The sequence below is a fragment of the Salmo trutta genome, chromosome 7 (assembly GCF_901001165.1).
Source record: "Salmo trutta chromosome 7, fSalTru1.1, whole genome shotgun sequence".
Lineage (NCBI taxonomy): Eukaryota > Metazoa > Chordata > Actinopteri > Salmoniformes > Salmonidae > Salmo > Salmo trutta.
This window is the reverse complement of record NC_042963.1, coordinates 42,018,627-42,037,662: the sequence shown is the minus strand read 5'-3', so window position 1 is coordinate 42,037,662 and position 19,036 is coordinate 42,018,627. Positions and strand designations below refer to the sequence as shown.

The following is a 19,036-nucleotide window of genomic DNA, read 5'->3' as shown; positions in this document are numbered from 1 at the left end:
TTTGTCACGTGAGCCAAATACAACAGGTGTAGACCTTACAGTGAAATGCCCTAACCAACAATGCAATTTTTAAATAAAAAATAGGTATAAGGTGTTTCCTGTCGAGTGTGTTTCATTTGCTGATCTCATAAAGGACAGGAAACACACATAACTGTATCTCTTAAAGCGTACATTTCTCAGATGTCAGGTTGACAGTTGAAGTTGAAAGTTTACATACACCTTAGCCAAATACATTTATACTCTGTTTTTCACAATTCCTGACATTCAATCCTAGTAAAAATACCCTGTCTTAGGTCAGTTAGGATCACCACTTTATTTTAAGAATGTGAAATGTCAGAATAATAGTAGAGAGAATTATTTATTTCAGCTTTTATTTCTTTCATCACATTCCCAATGGGTCAGAAGTTTACGTACACTCAATTAGTATTTGGTAGCATTGCCTTTAAATTGTTTAACTTCGGACAAACGTTTTGGGTAGGCTTCCACAAGCTTCCCACAATAAGTTGGGTGAATTTTGGCCCATTCCTCCTGACAGAGCTGGTGTAACTGAGTCAGGATTGTAGGGCTCCTTGCTCGCACATGCTTTTTCAGTTCTGCCCAAACATTTTCAATAGGATTGAGGTTAGGGCTTTGTGATGGCCACTCCAATACCTTGACTTTGTTGTCCTTAAGTCATTTTGCCACAACTTTGGAAGTATGCTTGGGGTCATTGTCCGTTTGGAAGACCCATTTGCGACCAAGCTTTAACTTCCTGACTGATGTCTTGAGATGTTGCTTCAATATATCCACATAACATGATGCTGCCCCCCCCCCCCCATGCTTCACGGTTGGGATGGTGTTCTTCGGCTTGCAAGCCTCCCCCTTTTTCCTCCAAACATAACGATGGTCATTATGGCCAAACAGTTCTATTTTTTCTCATAAAAAGTACGATCTTTGCCATCATGTGCAGTTGCAAACCTTAGTCTGGCTTTATTATGGCGGTTTTGGAGCAGTGGCTTCTTCCTTGCTGAGCAGCCTTTCTGGTTATGTCGATATAGGACTTGTTTTGCTGTGGATATAGATACTTTTGTACCTGTTTCCTCTAGCATCTTCACAAGGTTGTTTGCTGTTGTGCTGAGATTGATTTGCACTTTTCGCACCAAAGTACGTTCATCTCTAGTTTGACAGAATGCGTCTCCTTCCTGAGTGGTATGACGGCTGCGTGGTCCCATGGTGTTTATGCTTGCTTACTATTGTTTGTACAGATGAACGTGGTACCTTCAGGCATTTGGAAATCGCCCCCAAGGATGAACCAGACTTGTGGAGATCTACAAATTTTTTTCACAGGTATTGGCTGATTCTTTTGGGGATTTTCTCATGATGTCAAGCAAAGAGGCACTGAGTTTGAAGGTAGGTCTTGAAATACATCCACAGGTACACCTCCAATTGACTCAAATTATGTCAATTAGCCTATCAGAAGCTTCTAAAGCCATGACATAATTTTCTGTAATTTTACAAGCTGTTTAACCTGTTTGGGTTAGGGGGCAGTATTTTCACGGCCGGATGAAAAAACGTACCCGATTTAAACTGGTTACTACTCTTGCCCAGAAACGAGAATATGCATATTATTAGTAGATGTGGATAGAAAACACTCTGAAGTTTCTAAAACTGTTTGAATGGTGTCTGTGAGTATAACAGAACTCATATGGCAGTCAAAAACCTGAGATAATTCCAAGCAGGAAGTGGCCTGTCTGAGAATTTGTAGTTCTTTTGATTCTCTATCAAAACTACAGTATCTGTGGGGTTACGTAGCACTTTCTAAGGCTTCCATTGGCACTCTAAAGCCTTCAGAAAGTGGATTGAGGCGTCTTCTGTCTCTGGGCAGAGTATAGTAGCTCAGTTTGTCAGTGGTCTGCCTGGTGACAAAGAGATTGGATATGCGCATTCACGTGAGCACGCTGTTTTTTCTTTTCCTCTTTGAATGAATACACTATTGTCCGGTTGGAATATTATTGCTATTTTACGAGAAAAATACCATAAAATTTGATTTTAAACAGCGTTTGACATGCTTCTAAGTACGGTAATGGAACATTTTGATTTTTTTTGTCTCGAAATGCGCTCGCGCGTTACCCTTTGGATAGTGACCTGAACGCACGAACAGAACGGAGGTATTTGGACATAACTATGGATTATTTGGAACAAAAACAACATTTCTTGTGGAAGTAGCAGTCCAGTGAGTGCATTCTGACAAAGATCAGCAAAGGTAATACAATTTTTCTAATAGTAATTCTGAGTTTAGTGTGCCCCGAACTTGGCGGGTGTCAATATAGCTGGCCGTGATGGCTGAGCTATGTACTCAGAATATTGCAAAATGTGATTTCGCCGAAAAGCTATTTTAAAATCTGACATAGCGTTTGCATAAAAGAGTTCTGAATCTATAATTCTTAAAATAATTTATGTATTTTGTCAACGTTTATGATGAGTAATTTAGTAAATTCCCCGGATGTTTTGGGTGGGAATGCATGTTCTGAACATCACATGCCAATGTAAAAAGCTGTTTTTGGATATAAATATGAACTTGATTGAACAAAACATGCATGTATTGTATAACGTAATGTCCTAGGAGTGTCATCTGATGAAGATCAAAGGTTAGTGCTTCATTTAGCTGTGTTTTGGGTTTTACTTCCAAAGTTGTGGCAAAATGGCTTAAGGACAACAAAGTCAAGGTATTGTAGTGGCCATCACAAAGACCTGACCTCAATCTTATAGAAAATGTATGGGCAGAACTGAAAAAGCATGTGCGAGCAAGGATGCCTACAAACCTGACTCAGTTACACCAGCTCTGTCAGGAGGAATGGGCCAAAATTCACCCAACTTATTGTGGGGAGCTTGTGGAAGGCTACCCGAAACGTTTGACCCAAGTTAAACAATTTAAAGGCAATGCTACCAAATACTAATTGAGTGTATGTAAACTGGGAATGTGAATGTGATGAAAGAAATAAAAGCTGAAATAAATAACTCTACTATTATTTTGACATTTCACATTCTTAAAATAAAGTGGTGATCCTAACTGACCTACGACAGGGCATTTTTACTAGGATTGAATGTCAGAAATTGTGAAAAACTGAGTTTAAATGTATTTGGCTAAGGTGTATGTAAACATCCGACTTCAACTGTCAACCTGACATCTGAGAAATGTACGCTTTAAGAGATACAGTTATGTGTGTTTCCTGTCCTTTATGAGATCACCAAATGAAACACACTCGACAGGAAACTTAAACTGTATATGTCATTGCTCTATAATCACAGGAGAGCTCATCCCAAGGTCATTATGGAATATAATGGCCTCTTGCTATCTCCCCTCCTCTTCTTCCTTCTCTTTCTTCTCCTCCATGGAGAGATTATGAAATGAGGAACATGAAACAAGACTGGATCACACCCAAAAACTGCTTCAGTTTGCTTGGAAACATCTATGACATGACAGACATGAAAACTAAAGCTTGCAGAAGCTTTACTTCGATTGTGTTCAGAGGGGTCATTGTTTCCATCTTAATTAACAAATGAAACCCAAAGCACTGTGTTACTTTAGGTCTCAAGTTAACTGTAATAATTTCCCATGATATTTTATGGTCTTATAGAGCTGTTTCACACTGACATACAAAAGTGTATAACAGTGAAAAGTACATGAAGTGTACTTAGAAAAATCAACAGAAATAGTTTCCTCAAAATAGCCTAAAACAGCACAATGAGGGCATTTGGGTATAAAACCAACTAAAACAAACCTTCTCTTTTGAATGAGTCCATTCCTTTTTGCAGTGACTTCAAAGTAGAGTTTGCTGCACAAACAGCTGAAGTAGGGCTCCACAATCAATACAGAAGCCTACAGGCACAGGAGTCCAGTACCCTTTCCATAATAATTTCACTGCAGTAAAAAGAGCTTTTTGAAAAACATGATATCTTGTACGCTCCCCAGGCTGCTCCCATAGACCAGCATTAGACCTTGACTTACTCATGCGAGAATCACAAGGGAGGACACAAAAACCACAGAGGGGACTAAATATACACATCGACTAAATATACAGGATATAGACTTTCTAAGAGGCCTCGCTGGCAACATGATTGATTAGCTTTATCTGATGAACGTCAAAATTGACTTAATCCTCACAGTAAGCATATTTTTAATGCTTAATCTAAAACCAAGTAAAATGTACCATGTTTAGATAATGCCATACCAACTTAAATAAATGCCCCTCTTCACATTTCTTTGCTCGCTCGATTTGTTCAAGTTTGCATGGCCTAAAGTGTAAACTTTCTACCCCACATGTATCAGTTATCACATTTGCTCCCTATTTTTAAATGCCAAGTCATTATCTCTCTATCTGCAGGCCACACCTCTCCTACTACTGCGTATTGTGTAATCTGCTTGCGGCCCACTCCCCTCTTCTCTCCAGAGTCAACACCGTCACAATGTCCACACTGTCACAAAGGCCTGAAACAACACACGAGATCCCTTTCTGTGGAGCGTGACAGATCAGTGTCATCCTCCACCCCTCCCCTGTCATTCGTCCCTCTGTGTACTCAGTAATAACACCTACACACCTCCATGTCACGTCCCTCTCCCTCTCGTTTCCACATGCTTCTCCACATACTGCAGGTTACTAAGCAGCCCAACACAATGCCTCTCAGGCATAATATATTTTTACAACAATAGGCAGAAATCAATGCATATTTCCCCCCTTCCTCTCCCCAGGGGGAGCCACATGGGAGTCTCTCTGAAGCTAGGGAAGGAGAGGGGGAAGGAGAGGGAAAAGGTGAGGGGAAAAGAAGGAGTTGCAGGGAGAGGGAGGAGAGACTTTGCAGGGGGAAGGGGATTTCATGGGGTATCGATTCTGCGCTCCCCGTTCCCATTTCCCCATGCTGATGTCATCAGGAGGGAGGTGGAGAGCAGGGTAATGACATCCGTGATGCATCTCTCCATTCTCTCTTTTTCCTAACAGAAAATACAGTTTTACTACCAGAGTTGTCCCCACAGTAGGGCTGAAGCTGATCTCCCACTCCTTCCCACTCCTTCTGTAGTCACTGGATGGAGGGAACACTCACAACCACAGTAGGCAGATTCAGCAAAGCAAAGTAGGGATAATAAGCATACTTTTCCATATTGCCGTTTTTTTTAATCTATTCTGTAACTTTTGAATGTTCTCTCCATATGCCACAACCTGTCAAACTGAGAGTACATTCAGATCTTCACTTATCTTCATTTCACACCACGACAGGTTTCAGTGGCATTGTCAATGAAGTGAACAATCAGGCATCAACAAAGTTTTTCAACTAGGCATTGAAGACAGTTCTGCTACAATCTAGTGGAGGCAATTGGTTATAAAAGTACACAATACATTATGAAAACAATATCTTAATCTCTGACACACAGAGGTCCTCTATCTCCAGCCTGCTAACTAAAGTGACTGAGCTTGTCTTCCTATTGACTACAACACACTCCAACCACAGGCCCAGAACTACAGAGATGGTTACCATGCCCACCACCGAGCACAATCATTAATCATCCATGTTTAACATGGCGTCCTAATCCTCAGCTTCATAACTGAACTCTTCAAGAACAATCTCGCCTCCCTACAATAGTAGTCAAATAGTAGTCAAATTTCTACCTCATACACTACCGTTCAAAAGTTTGGGGTCACTTAGAAATGTCCTTGTTTTTGAAAGAAAAGCACATTTTTGGTCCATTAAAATAACATCAAATTGATAAGAAATACAGTGTAGACATTCTTAATGTTGTAAATGACTATTGTAGGTGGAAATAGCTGATTTTTTATGGAATATCAGCAACCATCAGTCCTGTGTTCCAATGGCACGTTGTGTTAGCTAATCCAAATGTATCATTTTAAAAGGCTAATTGATCATTAGAAAACCCTTTTGCAATTATGCTGGCACAGCTGAAAACTGTTGTTCTGATTACAGAAGCAATAAAACGGGCCTTCTTTAGACTAGTTGAGTATCCGGAGCATCAGCATTTGTGGGTTCGATTACAGGCTCAAAATGGACAGAAACAAATAACTTTTTTCTGAAACTCGTCAGTCTATTCTTGTTCTGAGAAATGAAGGCTATTGCGAGAAATTGCCAAGAAACTGAAGATCTCGTACAACGCTGTATACTTCTCCCTTCACAGAACAACGCAAACTGGCTCTAACCAGAACAGAAAGAGGAGTGGGAGGCCCCGGTGCACAACTGAGCAAGAGGACAAGTACATTAGAGTGTCTAGTTTGAGAAACAGATGCCTCACAAGTCCTCAACTGGCAGCTTCATTTTAATCTAACTATTATATTAATCTGACACAATCCACAATAATCGCATTATTGTGTGCATGTAACCGTACTCATTGAAGCCTTAGCTTAAAGTAACACCTTGTTATCCAAGGGAATGTGACATGATTCATGATCATGCTTAGCTATCCTTCCTGGAGAAATGCATCTTAGGTTGATATCTCATATACACTACATGACCTAAAGTATGTGGACACGTCTTCATCAAACTTCTCATTCCATAATCATCATTAATATGGAGTTGGTCCCTCCTTTGCTGTGATAACAGCCTCTACTCTTCTGGGAAGGTTTTCCACTAGATGTTGGAACATTGCTGCTGGGACTTGCTTCCATTCAGCAACAAGAGCATTAGTGAGGTCGGCACTGATGTTGGGCTATTAGGCCTTGCTCACAGTCGGCGTTCCAATTCATCCCAAAGGTGTTCGATGGGGTTGAGGTCAGGGCTCTGTGCAAGCCAGTCAAGTTCTTCCACATCGATCTCAACAAACCATTTCTGTATTGACTTCACTTTGCGCATGGCGGCATTGTCATGCTGAAACAGCAAAGGGCCTTCCCGAACTGTTGCTACAAAGTTGGAAGCACAGAATCGTCTAGAATGTCCTTGTATGTTGTAGCTTTAAGATTTCCCATCACTGGAACTAAGGGACCAGACCTCAATCCAATTGAGAATCTGTGGAATGACTTAAAGATTGCTGTACACCAGAGGAACCCATCCAACTTGAAGGAGCCGGAGCAGTTTCGCCTTGAAGAATGGATAAAAATCCCAGTAGCTAGATGTGCCAAGCTTATAGAGACATAGTCCAAGAGACTTGCAGCTGTAATTGCTGCAAAAGGTGGCTCTACAAAGTATTGACTTTGGGGGGGTGAATAGCAATGCACGCTCAAGTAATTTTTTTTTGTCTTATTTCTTGTTTGTTTCACAATAAAAAATATTTTGCATCTTCAAAGTGGTAGGCATGTTGTGTCAATCAAATGATACAAACCCCCAAAAAAACAAAATATTTTTTTATTGCAGGTTGTAAGGCAACAAAATAGGAAAAATGCTAAGGGGGTAAATACTTTCGCAAGCCACTGTTGTTGTTGGGAAATTGTTAGATTACTTGTTAGATATTACTGCACTGTCGGAACTAGAAGCACAAGCATTTCGCTACACTCGCATTAACATCTCCTAACCATGTGTATGTGACCAATAACATTTGATTTGTTTTGAAATGTATTCTATTCTACTGTATTTTAGTCAATGCCACTCCGACATTACTCGTCCTAATATTTATATATTTCTTAATTCCATTATTTTACTTTTAGATTTGTGTGTATTGTTGTGAATTGTTAGATATTACTGTACATTGTTAGATATTACTGTATTTCGGTACACCCGCAATAACATCTGCTAAATATGTGTATGTGACCAATAACATTTGATTTGATTTGAACTGGAGGGTAATGGAGACACCATCACTGTGGAAAGGGATCCAGCTGCAACCATGGAGTCCGGCCTGTCACTAAAACACTGGTCTGTGAGTAAACGATGGACAACCCATGACAGCCAACCCAAATACTCTATAAACGCTGGGGATTCACCCATAAGAGATAAAAATGTATTGGCTGCTTTTAGTGCAACAAGGACATACAGTACTAGAGCCTATTTCTGCTCTGTCCTTTAGGCATAGTACAATAAGTATTATGCAACAGTCTGTGGAGAGCATGAAAATCGATGTTAGAAACATGCATATACAGTAAGCTACTGACATTGATACTTTATATGGTTCCACACAGTGAGCACAGTGCTGGTTTGGGCTGTGTTTGGTCAGTGTTGGTGATTTTATGTCATTACCAGAACATCATTGCCAACATGTCATTATCAACATATTATTACCAACACATCATTACCGACATGTCATTACCAACACGTCGTTACAGACATGTCATTACCAACACATCATTACCGACATGCCATTACCAACACATCATTACCGGAATGTGTCAGTGTGTGGAATGCAACCGCAGCTTTCTAGCCCAGTGTGGGCTGGTGTTGCTGAGCCCTCTGCTCTGACTGACCTAGTCTCTGAGATAGACTCATCACTATAGTGGACCGACCATGCTGAGGCCCTGCCAAGTCAGCACAGCTAAGATCTGGCCAGGGCCTCCCAGCCAAGCCAGAGTGATGTGGCTTAGTCAACACTGGCTTCTGTTATACAACCGTGCTGGAGTCAGAATAAACATCAACAATGACAGACACACAAAGACATATGAAAACACAAACGCACACACAAATCAAAACTCCATATCTAAATCAATAAGCAGACTTGTGTGGAGCAGAGCTCTTGAGAGACAGGGAGTGATGATTTAACAACAGTGGAGAAACCCAGCCTAATGCACAGCGAGTCTTTGCATTTTTCATCATTTCTCCATCCTCATCATGGCTCCATCCTCACCATGGCTCCATCCTCATCATGGCTCCATCCTCATCATGGCTCCATGCTCATCATGGCTCCATCCTCATCATTTCTCCATGCTCATCATGGCTCCATCCTCATCATGGCTCCATGCTCATCATTTCTCCATCCTCATCATGGCTCCATCCTCACCATGGCTCCATCCTCATCATGGCTCCATCCTCATCATGGCTCCATGCTCATCATGGCTCCATCCTCATCATTTCTCCATGCTCATCATGGCTCCATCCTCATCATGGCTCCATGCTCATCATTTCTCCATCCTCATCATGGCTCCATCCCCATCATGACTCCATCCTCATCATGGCTCCATTCTCATCATTTCTCCATCCTCATCATTTCTCCATGCTCATCATGGCTCCATGCTCATCATGGCTCCATGCTCATCATGGCTCCATCCTCATCATGGCTCCATGCTCATCATGGCTCCATCCTCATCATGGCTCCATGCTCATCATGGCTCCATCCTCATCATGGCTCCATCCTCATCATGACTCCATCCTCATCATGGCTCCATCCTCATCATAATGATTCCAGCTTCTGGTGTGCACCAGCAGACACATCTGCCCCTGACAAACAGTAAAATGTACTTTGTCGGGGTCAACTATACCGTAACTGTTCACCAAAGAAAAGAAAAATGTTAAACAAAAAAGGAAGGATGGATGTGTATCATACAACAATTCCAGTAGTGTCAATCTATTTCATCAGGATTAACAACTGCTGTTGGATTTCAGCTGCCCGCCACTCCATCCAGCAAGCAATTCCAGTTTCCATTTGCAGTTCGCCGCATGTTGATGATAAGCACACACACCTCAGAAGAAAGGGTAAGAGTGTTATTATTGGTAAGACAGGCTCCACAGTCTCTATTTCTCTGTTTAATATCCATAGAAAGACATGAGAGGTATGGTGGGAGAGAGGGATGGAAGGAAACAGCAGGTTTTCCTCCTGGGAGGTAATGTCACCTTTAGTGTTAATGCGTCCTCTGTCAGGGGTAGTTCCACCTCAAAAAGCACAAGAAAGATGATTTCGACACCCACCATCTCGGATGGTTCTGAAATTCAGTACCAGTCAAGTTTGGACACACCTAGTTATTCAAATTTTATTTTATTTTTTTACTATTTTCTACATTGTAGAATATTAGTGAAGACATCAAAACTATAAAATAACACATATGGAATCATTTAGTTACCAAAAAAGTGTTAAACAAATCAAAATATATTTTATATTTGAGATTCTTCAAAGTAGCCACCCTTTGCCTTGATGACAGATTTGCACACTCTTGGCATTCTCTCAACCAGCTTCACCTGGAATGCTTTTCCAACAGTCTTGAAGGAGTTCTCACATATGCTGAGCACTTGTTGGCTGCTTTTTCTTCCCTCTACGGTCCAACTCATCGCAAACCATCTCAACTGGGTTGAGGTCGGGTGACTGTGGCGTCCAGGTCATCTGGTACAGCACTCCATCATGGTCAAATTGCCTTACACAGCCCAGAGGTGTGTTGGGTCATTGTCCTGTTGAAAAACAAATGATAATCCCACTAAGCGCAAACCAGATGAGATGGCGTATCGCTGCAGAATGCTGTGGTAGCCATGCTGGTTAAGTGTGCCTTGAATTCTAAATAAATCACCAACAGTGTCACCAGCAAAGCACCCTCACACCATCACACCTCTTCCTCCATACTTCACGGTGGGAACCACACATGCGGAAATCATCCGTTCACCTACTCTGTGTCTCACAAAGACATGGCGGTTGGAATCAAAAATCTCGAATTTGGACTCATTAGACCAAAGGACAGATTTCCACGGGTCTAATGTGCTTCTTGGCCCAAGCAAGTCTCTTATTATTATTGGTGTCCTTTAGTCGTGGTTTCTTTGCAACAATTCAACCATGAAGGCCTGATTCACCCAGTCTCCTCTGAACAGTTGATGTTGAGATGTGTCTGTTACTTGAACTCTGTGAAGCTTTTATTTGGGCTGCAATTTCTTAGGCTGGTAACTCTAATGAACTTATCCTCTGCAGCAGAGGTAACTCTGGGTCTTCCTTTCCTGTGGTGGTCCTCATGAGAGCCAGTTTCATCATAGTTCTTGATGGATTTTGCGACTGCACTTGTAGAAACCTTCAAAGTTCATGAAATTTTCCGGATTGACTGACCTTCATGTCTTAAAGTAATGATGGACTGCCGTTTCTCTTTGCTTAATTGAGCTGTTCTTGCCATAATATGGACTTGATATTTTACCAAATAGGGCTATCTTCTGTATACCAACCCTGCCTTGTCACAACACAAATTATTAGCTCAACTGCATTAAGAAGGAAAGAAACTCCACAAATGAACTTTTAACAAGTCACACCTGTTAACTGAAATGCATGCCAGGTGACTACCTCATGAAGCTGGTTGAGAGAATGCCAATAGTATGCAAAGCTGTCAAAGAAAGGGTGGCTACTCTGAAGAATCTCAAATATAAAATATATTTTGATTTGTTTAACACTTTTTTTAACTACATTATTCCATGTGTGTTATTTCATTGTTTTGATGTCTTCACTATTATTCTACAATGTAGAAAATAGTACAAATAAAGAAAACCCCTTGAATAAGTAGGTGTCCAAACTTTTGACTGGTACTGTAGTTTATACTGTTAGAAACAGATAAGATTAGCATTCCTGAAAAATGATTTTGTTGAAATATAATTTGATCTAATTAAGGTAATAGATTGCACCCAAATTGCTCATTTTAATTTAGAGGATTCATATAATATTCAATGATTGTAGTACCTAACATCCGATTTTGACCAAACTATTTCTAAACAATGAGTAAGACATGAGGAATCCAAAGAAGCGGTCAAAAGTCATCAACGGACCCCCCCGACACCCCCACCCGACACCCCACGCCAATCCCATCCCAACAATGAGTATACTGCTAGGCATTAGTATGTCTCTCTATTTCTCTCAGATACGATCGTCAGATGAAAGGGTGGCATAAACACAACACACTCTCAAACAAACATCATACACTATACTACAACAAAATGCTTTGAAAATCAATATTTTCTCAATCCGAATAAACAAGTATAAATACAAATTCAGCAGGAGCCCTAGTTCATTTTGATGATCTGCAATCTGAGTGCCAGTGAAAGCAAAAAAATATTCATGCCATCCTTTGAAGTCCAGCTAGTGGAGCAGAATGCACACAACCCAGAAATGCACACAAAACTAGCCATGATGCATGTAGAATTTAATATTTTAAGTTCCTCATCCAGAGCATGCTATCCCACTGGGCACAGACGTCAATTAAATGTTTATTCCATCTTGGTTCAACATAAATTCATTGAAATTACATGGAAGCAACGTTGATCCAACCTGTGTGTGCCCTTTGCCATATTATCATGACTTTTTAATCTGGCCCATATATGCTTAGGCATGGATTAACAACAGAACACCCACTGTGTCGGCAGAAATAGAGAATGAGAGAAAGAGAATAAGTGAACAGATGTTCTCCAATCAGTTCTCAGGCTCAGGTTGGCCATTCCCAGATCGAGTGCATGTGAACTACAGTATATAAGTGAAGTATTAAACTGGCTTTGGGGAAAAGGATAATGACAACATTTCTTTGGCTATAAAACATAAGACAAAAACCAAGGAGTGAAATTCCACAATTATATCAGATTAGGAGTCGTTAACACTAGATCATCGTTTAGCCCAGGGCTAAACTTAACGAATATTCAAATAAGTTGACAAGGGAACTCTGTCATTGGCTAGCTCCAAAAATATGGCGCTAATAACTTTCTACGGTGTCTAAACCCAGGTCTAAGTGCAGTAGGGCTGACCCCAATGACCCCAAACAACTGGTTGATTGTTTGGTCGTTAGGCTGTTGATCGACCGAGATTGTTTTAGTTGAGCAGTAACAAATGTACATATATATTCGTGCCCATCTCAGTGAGCTTGATGGTCGGAGGCTCCATATGGAGAGTGTGACATAATTTCCCCCAGAGGCATGAGGATGCCAAATCGAGCTGCATACTCCATCTTATTGCGCCTCCCACATTTTGTAACAATGCAGAGGGCTCTGTATAGCTCCGCATTGACATGATTGGTGGACGTTATACATCCTGTATAAACACAAACTCACTTCCTTGACAACAGCTCTGCACTGCTCTGTGAAGCGCAAGAAGTATTGAGTATGGAGAAGCTGGAGACTTATATTTCCCTCACTAACTTTAAACATCAGCTAACCGATCGCTGCAGCTGTACATAGCCCATCTGTAAATAGCCCACCCAATCTACCTACCTCATACCCATATTGTTTTTATTTACTTTTCTGCTCTTTTGCACACCAGTATTTCTACTTGCACATCATCATCTGCTCATCTATCACTCCAGTGTTAATTTGCTAAATTGTAATTACTCTGCTACTATGGCCTATTTATTGCCATACCTCCTCATGCCATTTGCACACACTGTATATAGACTTTCTTTTTTTCTATTGCGTTATTGACTGTACGCTTGTTCATTCCATGTGTAACTCTGTGTTGTTGTATGTGTTGAACTGCTTTGCTTTATCTTGGCCAGGTCGCAGTTGTAAATGAGAACTTGTTCTCAACTAGCCTACCTGGTTAAATAAAGGTGAAATATTTTTTTTTACATTTCCAGACTTCTCCTGAGGCCATATCACCATGAAATGCTGCTTAGCCAATGCAGACGTCAGATTGAACATGCGCCCAGATGCACAATGCACTTCTCTCCCGCCAATGTGTGCACATCGATTTAAGTTATAATGCCAGTGTTTGGTAGATATATTGTCACGTTTGTTGTTCGTCGAGGGCCGGCAAACTGTGCCAATATGTCCTCCAAACACCGGCTTCGAGGGCATTATCACTTTTATTCAACGGGTTACCAACATATTAAAATAATGATTGACATATTTTTATTAAAAACGTTATTTTCATACTATTTTATCCTTCCACAAGATATAGTCCTGACACAAATCTAGGGTTACTACCCAAGCCGGCTGGTCGTTCGTTCTATCGTTTCAGTTGCCAGAGACGCGACCCAGTCGTTCAGTCTTTTTGTTCTGTATCTATAGACGCGACCCAGTCGTTCAGTCTTTTTGTTCTGTATCTATAGTGGCGACCCAGTTGTTCGTTTTAAATGTTCCATTGTCATACTGGCTGGCAACGTTCTTATCCCTTGCTTTCTAGCTAGCCAACTATGGCTAACTTACAGTCACATCAGAAAGACAGAATAATAGCAAAGTAGATGCATTTGCAAATGTTTAAGCTGATTTTCAGTGACATTTATTTGGATACATACATAACAATGAACTAATGAGGGACGGTTTCGATAACCACTCAGCTTGAAAGGGAAATGTCCTGCTCTGATCCAGTGGAAACGTCATAAAATAGGCTTACCTGATTACTTCTTAGTGCTTGACTTGGACTGAAATAGGTTCCGGTACTCATTTTGGATGCTGGTACTGCTTATATTTAGTAGCAGGAGCTCCACAATACCTTTGAGCTAATATTCTGTAAGAGGAACAGGAGCTCAAGCAGTAGAACATTTGGTACTCAGCTCCGGTGAGCTCCTGCCCAAGTCAAGAACTGCTTCTTATTCCTTCCGCAAATAGCCTACAGCTGTGTCGGTCCTAAGCTCACTGGCAGAGGAACCTGAAGGCCCAGAATATTTCATAAATTGTTGCTAGTTGGCTAGTGTAAGCTTCAGGCCAGACCCAAGTTAAAAGTTGATACAATGTTTCAAGTTCGTTGCAGACAGGCCATGTGTAGCCAATGAGAATCATAGGATACACATTTTTATCAGGATATGTTCTACCTGCAGACTGCAATGTTTTTATTTGTTGGCTTTATGTAGGCTATTTCTATATAGTTGGCAATGGCAAAATAAGTTACTTTTTAGGTTTGTATAATTTTCATTTAAATTTGGATAGAATGTTGATTCACCACATGGCAATGATTTTAAGATTTGAAGACAGTATAAATTAAATTCAACTGTTTCACAAAAATGTGCAAATGAAAACCATAACTGGTACACAGAAATAGTAAGATAAATTGGCATTCAACATGAGAAAGGTTGCCGACTCCTCATGTAGCCTATTACCGGCAACTTCAGGAGAGTAATGGCAGAATCTGCGAAAGCCATCAGGAGTGGGAGGAGAATAGTTGGCTCAGGTTAAGTTTTTTTTCTTCTGGTTATCTAGATCTCTGGCGCCCTCTTGAGGCATGTATCTTATTTCATCAAACCGTAAGCTTAAAGCATCTGACAAGCTCAATGCATTTAGTTGATTTCATTAAATTGATTTCATTATATATGGAAAAATACACCTTTAAAAATGTTGACCACAAAAACTGAAAACTTTCGGTCAACCAAGATTTCTTTTAGTCGGGGACAGCCCTAAAGTGCAGTGTAAACCAGGCTTTAGATTCAGGCCAGCAAAATACATCCTGAGAACTAAGACTGTAAGTGCTTGTTACCCATGTACCGTACTGTAAGAGATGACTCTGGTTAAATCTGATATAGAACCGGGCTGCTTTGCAAAGGGAAGTTATTCCATATCAAACTGCCTTTACTGCCCACCTCTCTCGCCACGTCGACCGTCCTTGCCTCCAGTCTCTCCTCCCAATAGCCCTATAGCTTCCCCATCTCCATAAGGACCTTGAGCTTTGAGCTCTGTCAGCAGCTGCCCCTTCCTGTTGCTTTATGCATGTTTGCAGTAATGACAGAATTCATAAACACATAGTCATACATTATTCAAGCTCTAGCAAGTGGAGGCAGACAAAACTCAGTACCTATGGAGTTTACGATATTCTTTACAGTAACAATGAAACACTTCAGAAATGAATAACACAATACAGCTTCTGTCTGGCTCTTTATCGGAAGAAAACAACTAAGGTGTACATCTCACTAACATAAGTGATACAGAGGGGGAATATCTGGACTATGGTTACATTTTTACATCTTCTATCCAAGTTCATTGTTATCTAAAATGATAGTATATGAATGATAGAACTGTATTACTTATTAGCTCACAATGACCTCACAGCAGCAACCCCATGCCCATGGGTAAACTAACCCACAGATACAAACATACACATACATTTTCCCTGACACCCAAAAGTACTCGTTACATTTTGAATGCTTAGCAGGAAAGGAAAATGGTCTTATTCACACACTTATCAAGAGAACATCCCTGGTCATCCCTACTGCCTCTGATCTGGCGGACTCACTAAGCACATGCTTCGTTTGTAAATCATTTCTGAGTGTTGGAGCATGCCCCTGGCAATCCATTAATTAAAAAACAAGAACATGGTGGCATCTGGTTTGCTTAATATAAGGAATTTGAAATGATTTATACTTTTACTTTTGATTCTTGAGTATATTTAAAACCAAATACTTTCAGACTTTTACTCAAGTAACATTTTACTTGATGACTTTCACTTTTACTTGAGCCATTTTCTATTAAGGTATCTTTACTTTTACTCAAGTATGACTTTTTCCACCACTTGGTTTATAAAAGCACAATTCACTCCAGTAGCAACAGGAGCTGTAGCAGCAGCTCTTGCTCTGTCTGACAGATTTTCCGCTTAAACTAGGCTCTGTATCTGTATGTTGTGCACATGTGACAAGTAAGAATCATAATAACTAACGAAAATACACAAGCACCAATTCCACAAAATTATGCAAATGAATCTATATTTACATTGAAGGGTTGTTTTCATCAAGGAATAGGCTAAACATGATTATTTAGCAATGGGATTTTTTTGTTCTCCCAGACATTGGCTGGTGCCAATTTTATTTATTGTTTTTATTTTTCGTTGTTGTTACCTAAAGTCAGATATTACCAGCTAACGGAAACACTGACACACACACACACACACACACACACACACACACACACACACACACACACACACACACACACACTCAGAATTTACCAACATATGGCAATAAGCTCACCCAAATTTAAATAAACATGCTATAGTTTATATACAATAAATGTATCTTGCCATTTCATGTAGCCTAGTAAAATGATCTAATAATAGGTTTGGTAGTGATTGATCCATATAGCATTGAATTCTCTTGAATAAGGAAAGAAAGGCTGTATCCTACTGTAACATACTGTATAACCTACCTCTTGTAATTGTTCCAACTCTTGCTTCAGCGTCTCCTGTTCCGATTCCAGATCGGCATACTGGTGCTTTAGAGTCTGGTTCTCATCCAACACAACAAGACCGCATTCTGCCGCCCTTATCTTCTCTCTGTTCGCTTCCGCAAGTTCCTGGGTAAGCCGCTCCACCTCGGCCCGGTACTGATCCACAGTCTCCCCGCATCCTCCACCAGCAGCCATCGCCCTTCTCTCCCTGTCTCCTTGCGTTGGACACGCAGAGGCGGAAGTTGGAGGATGCTGAAACAAACGCAGCGGAACCAACCCCCCTGTTAAATGTGGGAAAGCCAGGTGGAATACGAATAGGCTATTGCAGAACAGCACCAAAATAAATGCTGTTTCTATCAGTGAAAGATGACGTTATTAGCCTACTTCAATTGAGGGTTCGTAGCATAATGATACATTACGGTAGTATCCTCTTCATCAATTCTTTATTATCATTTTTGATTATTCACGGGGTGTAGGACGCCATCTCTCGATTTATATGAAGAAAAGTGGTCCACGAAGCATCCATCTCCCGTGTCGTCACTAGGACTACACGTCGACGCATCTTGCCTGTCAACGCTGAGAAGAGAAAATAAAATGTATTGGCTGAGTAAATTTTAATAGGCCTACCTGAAACCTTTGAAGATCAGAATTTAGAAAAATATACAATTATTAGGCAAATATTATCTTTAGAGATACCGAAAACGTTATCTTCTTAAGAGATATTGGATTCAATCACTGTCAATATTCGTGTTTTATGCCGAAGAAATGACCAAACCATATAGGCCCATGTCTATGGTGTTAAGGTGTATTATATGCATAAAATAATTTAAATGTTAAATTAGTTTCATTATGCTACAAAAAAAGAAAAAGAAAATACAAGCAGAGTCATTTGAACTGGATTAATGTTGGTTACATTAATTGCACTCAACATTGTCATCTAATGGATGACACAGGAACACCTCACAGCAAAGCAATGGCCAGTAAGGCTCATAACTTACAGAGCTTGTTTCAGGCAGTTTTTAAAGAAGAAAACTATTATTAACATAAATGTATATACCTGATTGTTCACTTCTGTTTTCCAAATGACCGACAAAGGCAACAGGTCGCAACCCTTGGTCTTTCTGACCTAGGCTACTTTATAAGCACAAACACCTGTCTGAAATATGTCTGTGATGAGGGACACTATCTATACAAAAGTATGTGGACATCCCTTCTAATTAGTGGATTCGGCTATTTCAGCCACACTCGTTGCTGACAGGTGTATAAAATGTAGCACACAGCCATGCAATCTCCATAGACGAACATTGGCATTAGAATGGCCTTACTGAAGAGCTCAGTGACTTGCCACCGTCATAGGCAATGTGGCACCGTCATTGGCAACGTGGCACCGTCATTGGCAACGTGGCACCGTCATAGGATGCCACCTTCCCAACAAATCAGTTTGTCAAATTTCTGCCCTACTAGAGCTGCCCCGTTCAACTGTAAGTGCTGTTATTTTAAAGTGGAAACATCTAGGAGCAACAACGGGTCAGTGGTAGGCCAAACAAGCTCACAGAATGGGACTGCCGAGTGCTGAAGCGCGTAGCAGCTGCACACAAGCCTAAGATCACCATGCGCAATCCCAAGCATCGGATGGAGTGGTGTAAAGCTCGCCGTCATTGGACTCTGGAGCAGTGGAAACGCGTTCTCTGGAGTGATGAATCACGCTTCACCATCTGGCAGTCCGCCGGATTAATCTGTGTTTGGTGGATGCTAGGAGAATGCGGCAACAGTTTGGGGAAGGCCCTTTCCTCTTTCAGCATGACAATGCCCCCGTGCACAAAGCGAGGTCCATACAGAAATAGTTTGTTGAGATTGGTGTGGAAGAACTTGACTGACATGCACAGATCCCTGACCTCAACCTCACCGAACACCTTTGGGACGAATTGGAACACCGACTGCGAGCCAGACTTAATCGCCCAACATCAGTCACCGCAGCAATGTTCCAACATCTAGTGGAAAGCCTTCCCAGAGGAGTGGAGGCTGTTATAGCAGCAACGGGGGGACCAACTCCATATTAATGCCCATGATGTTGGAATGAGATGTTTGACAAATTGCCACATGC

At 40.9% G+C, this 19,036-nt stretch overlaps 1 protein-coding gene across 4 annotated transcripts in view; it reads right to left on the bottom strand.

The window, feature by feature from the left end:
* Positions 1 to 17,453, bottom strand: part of LOC115197415 (protein bicaudal D homolog 1) — a 63,095-nt gene extending 45,642 nt beyond the window's left edge. For all 4 annotated transcript variants that reach the window (XM_029758916.1, XM_029758917.1, XM_029758918.1 and 1 more), the window contains exons 1-2: positions 17,317 to 17,453; positions 16,912 to 17,184 (exon numbers count right to left, since the gene is read on the bottom strand). In XM_029758916.1, the coding sequence (XP_029614776.1) occupies positions 16,912 to 17,127 (216 nt within the window). In that variant the 5' untranslated portion in view covers positions 17,128 to 17,184; positions 17,317 to 17,453. The remainder of the gene's footprint in view (positions 1 to 16,911; positions 17,185 to 17,316) is intronic.
* Positions 17,454 to 19,036: the final 1,583 nt, after the last annotated feature.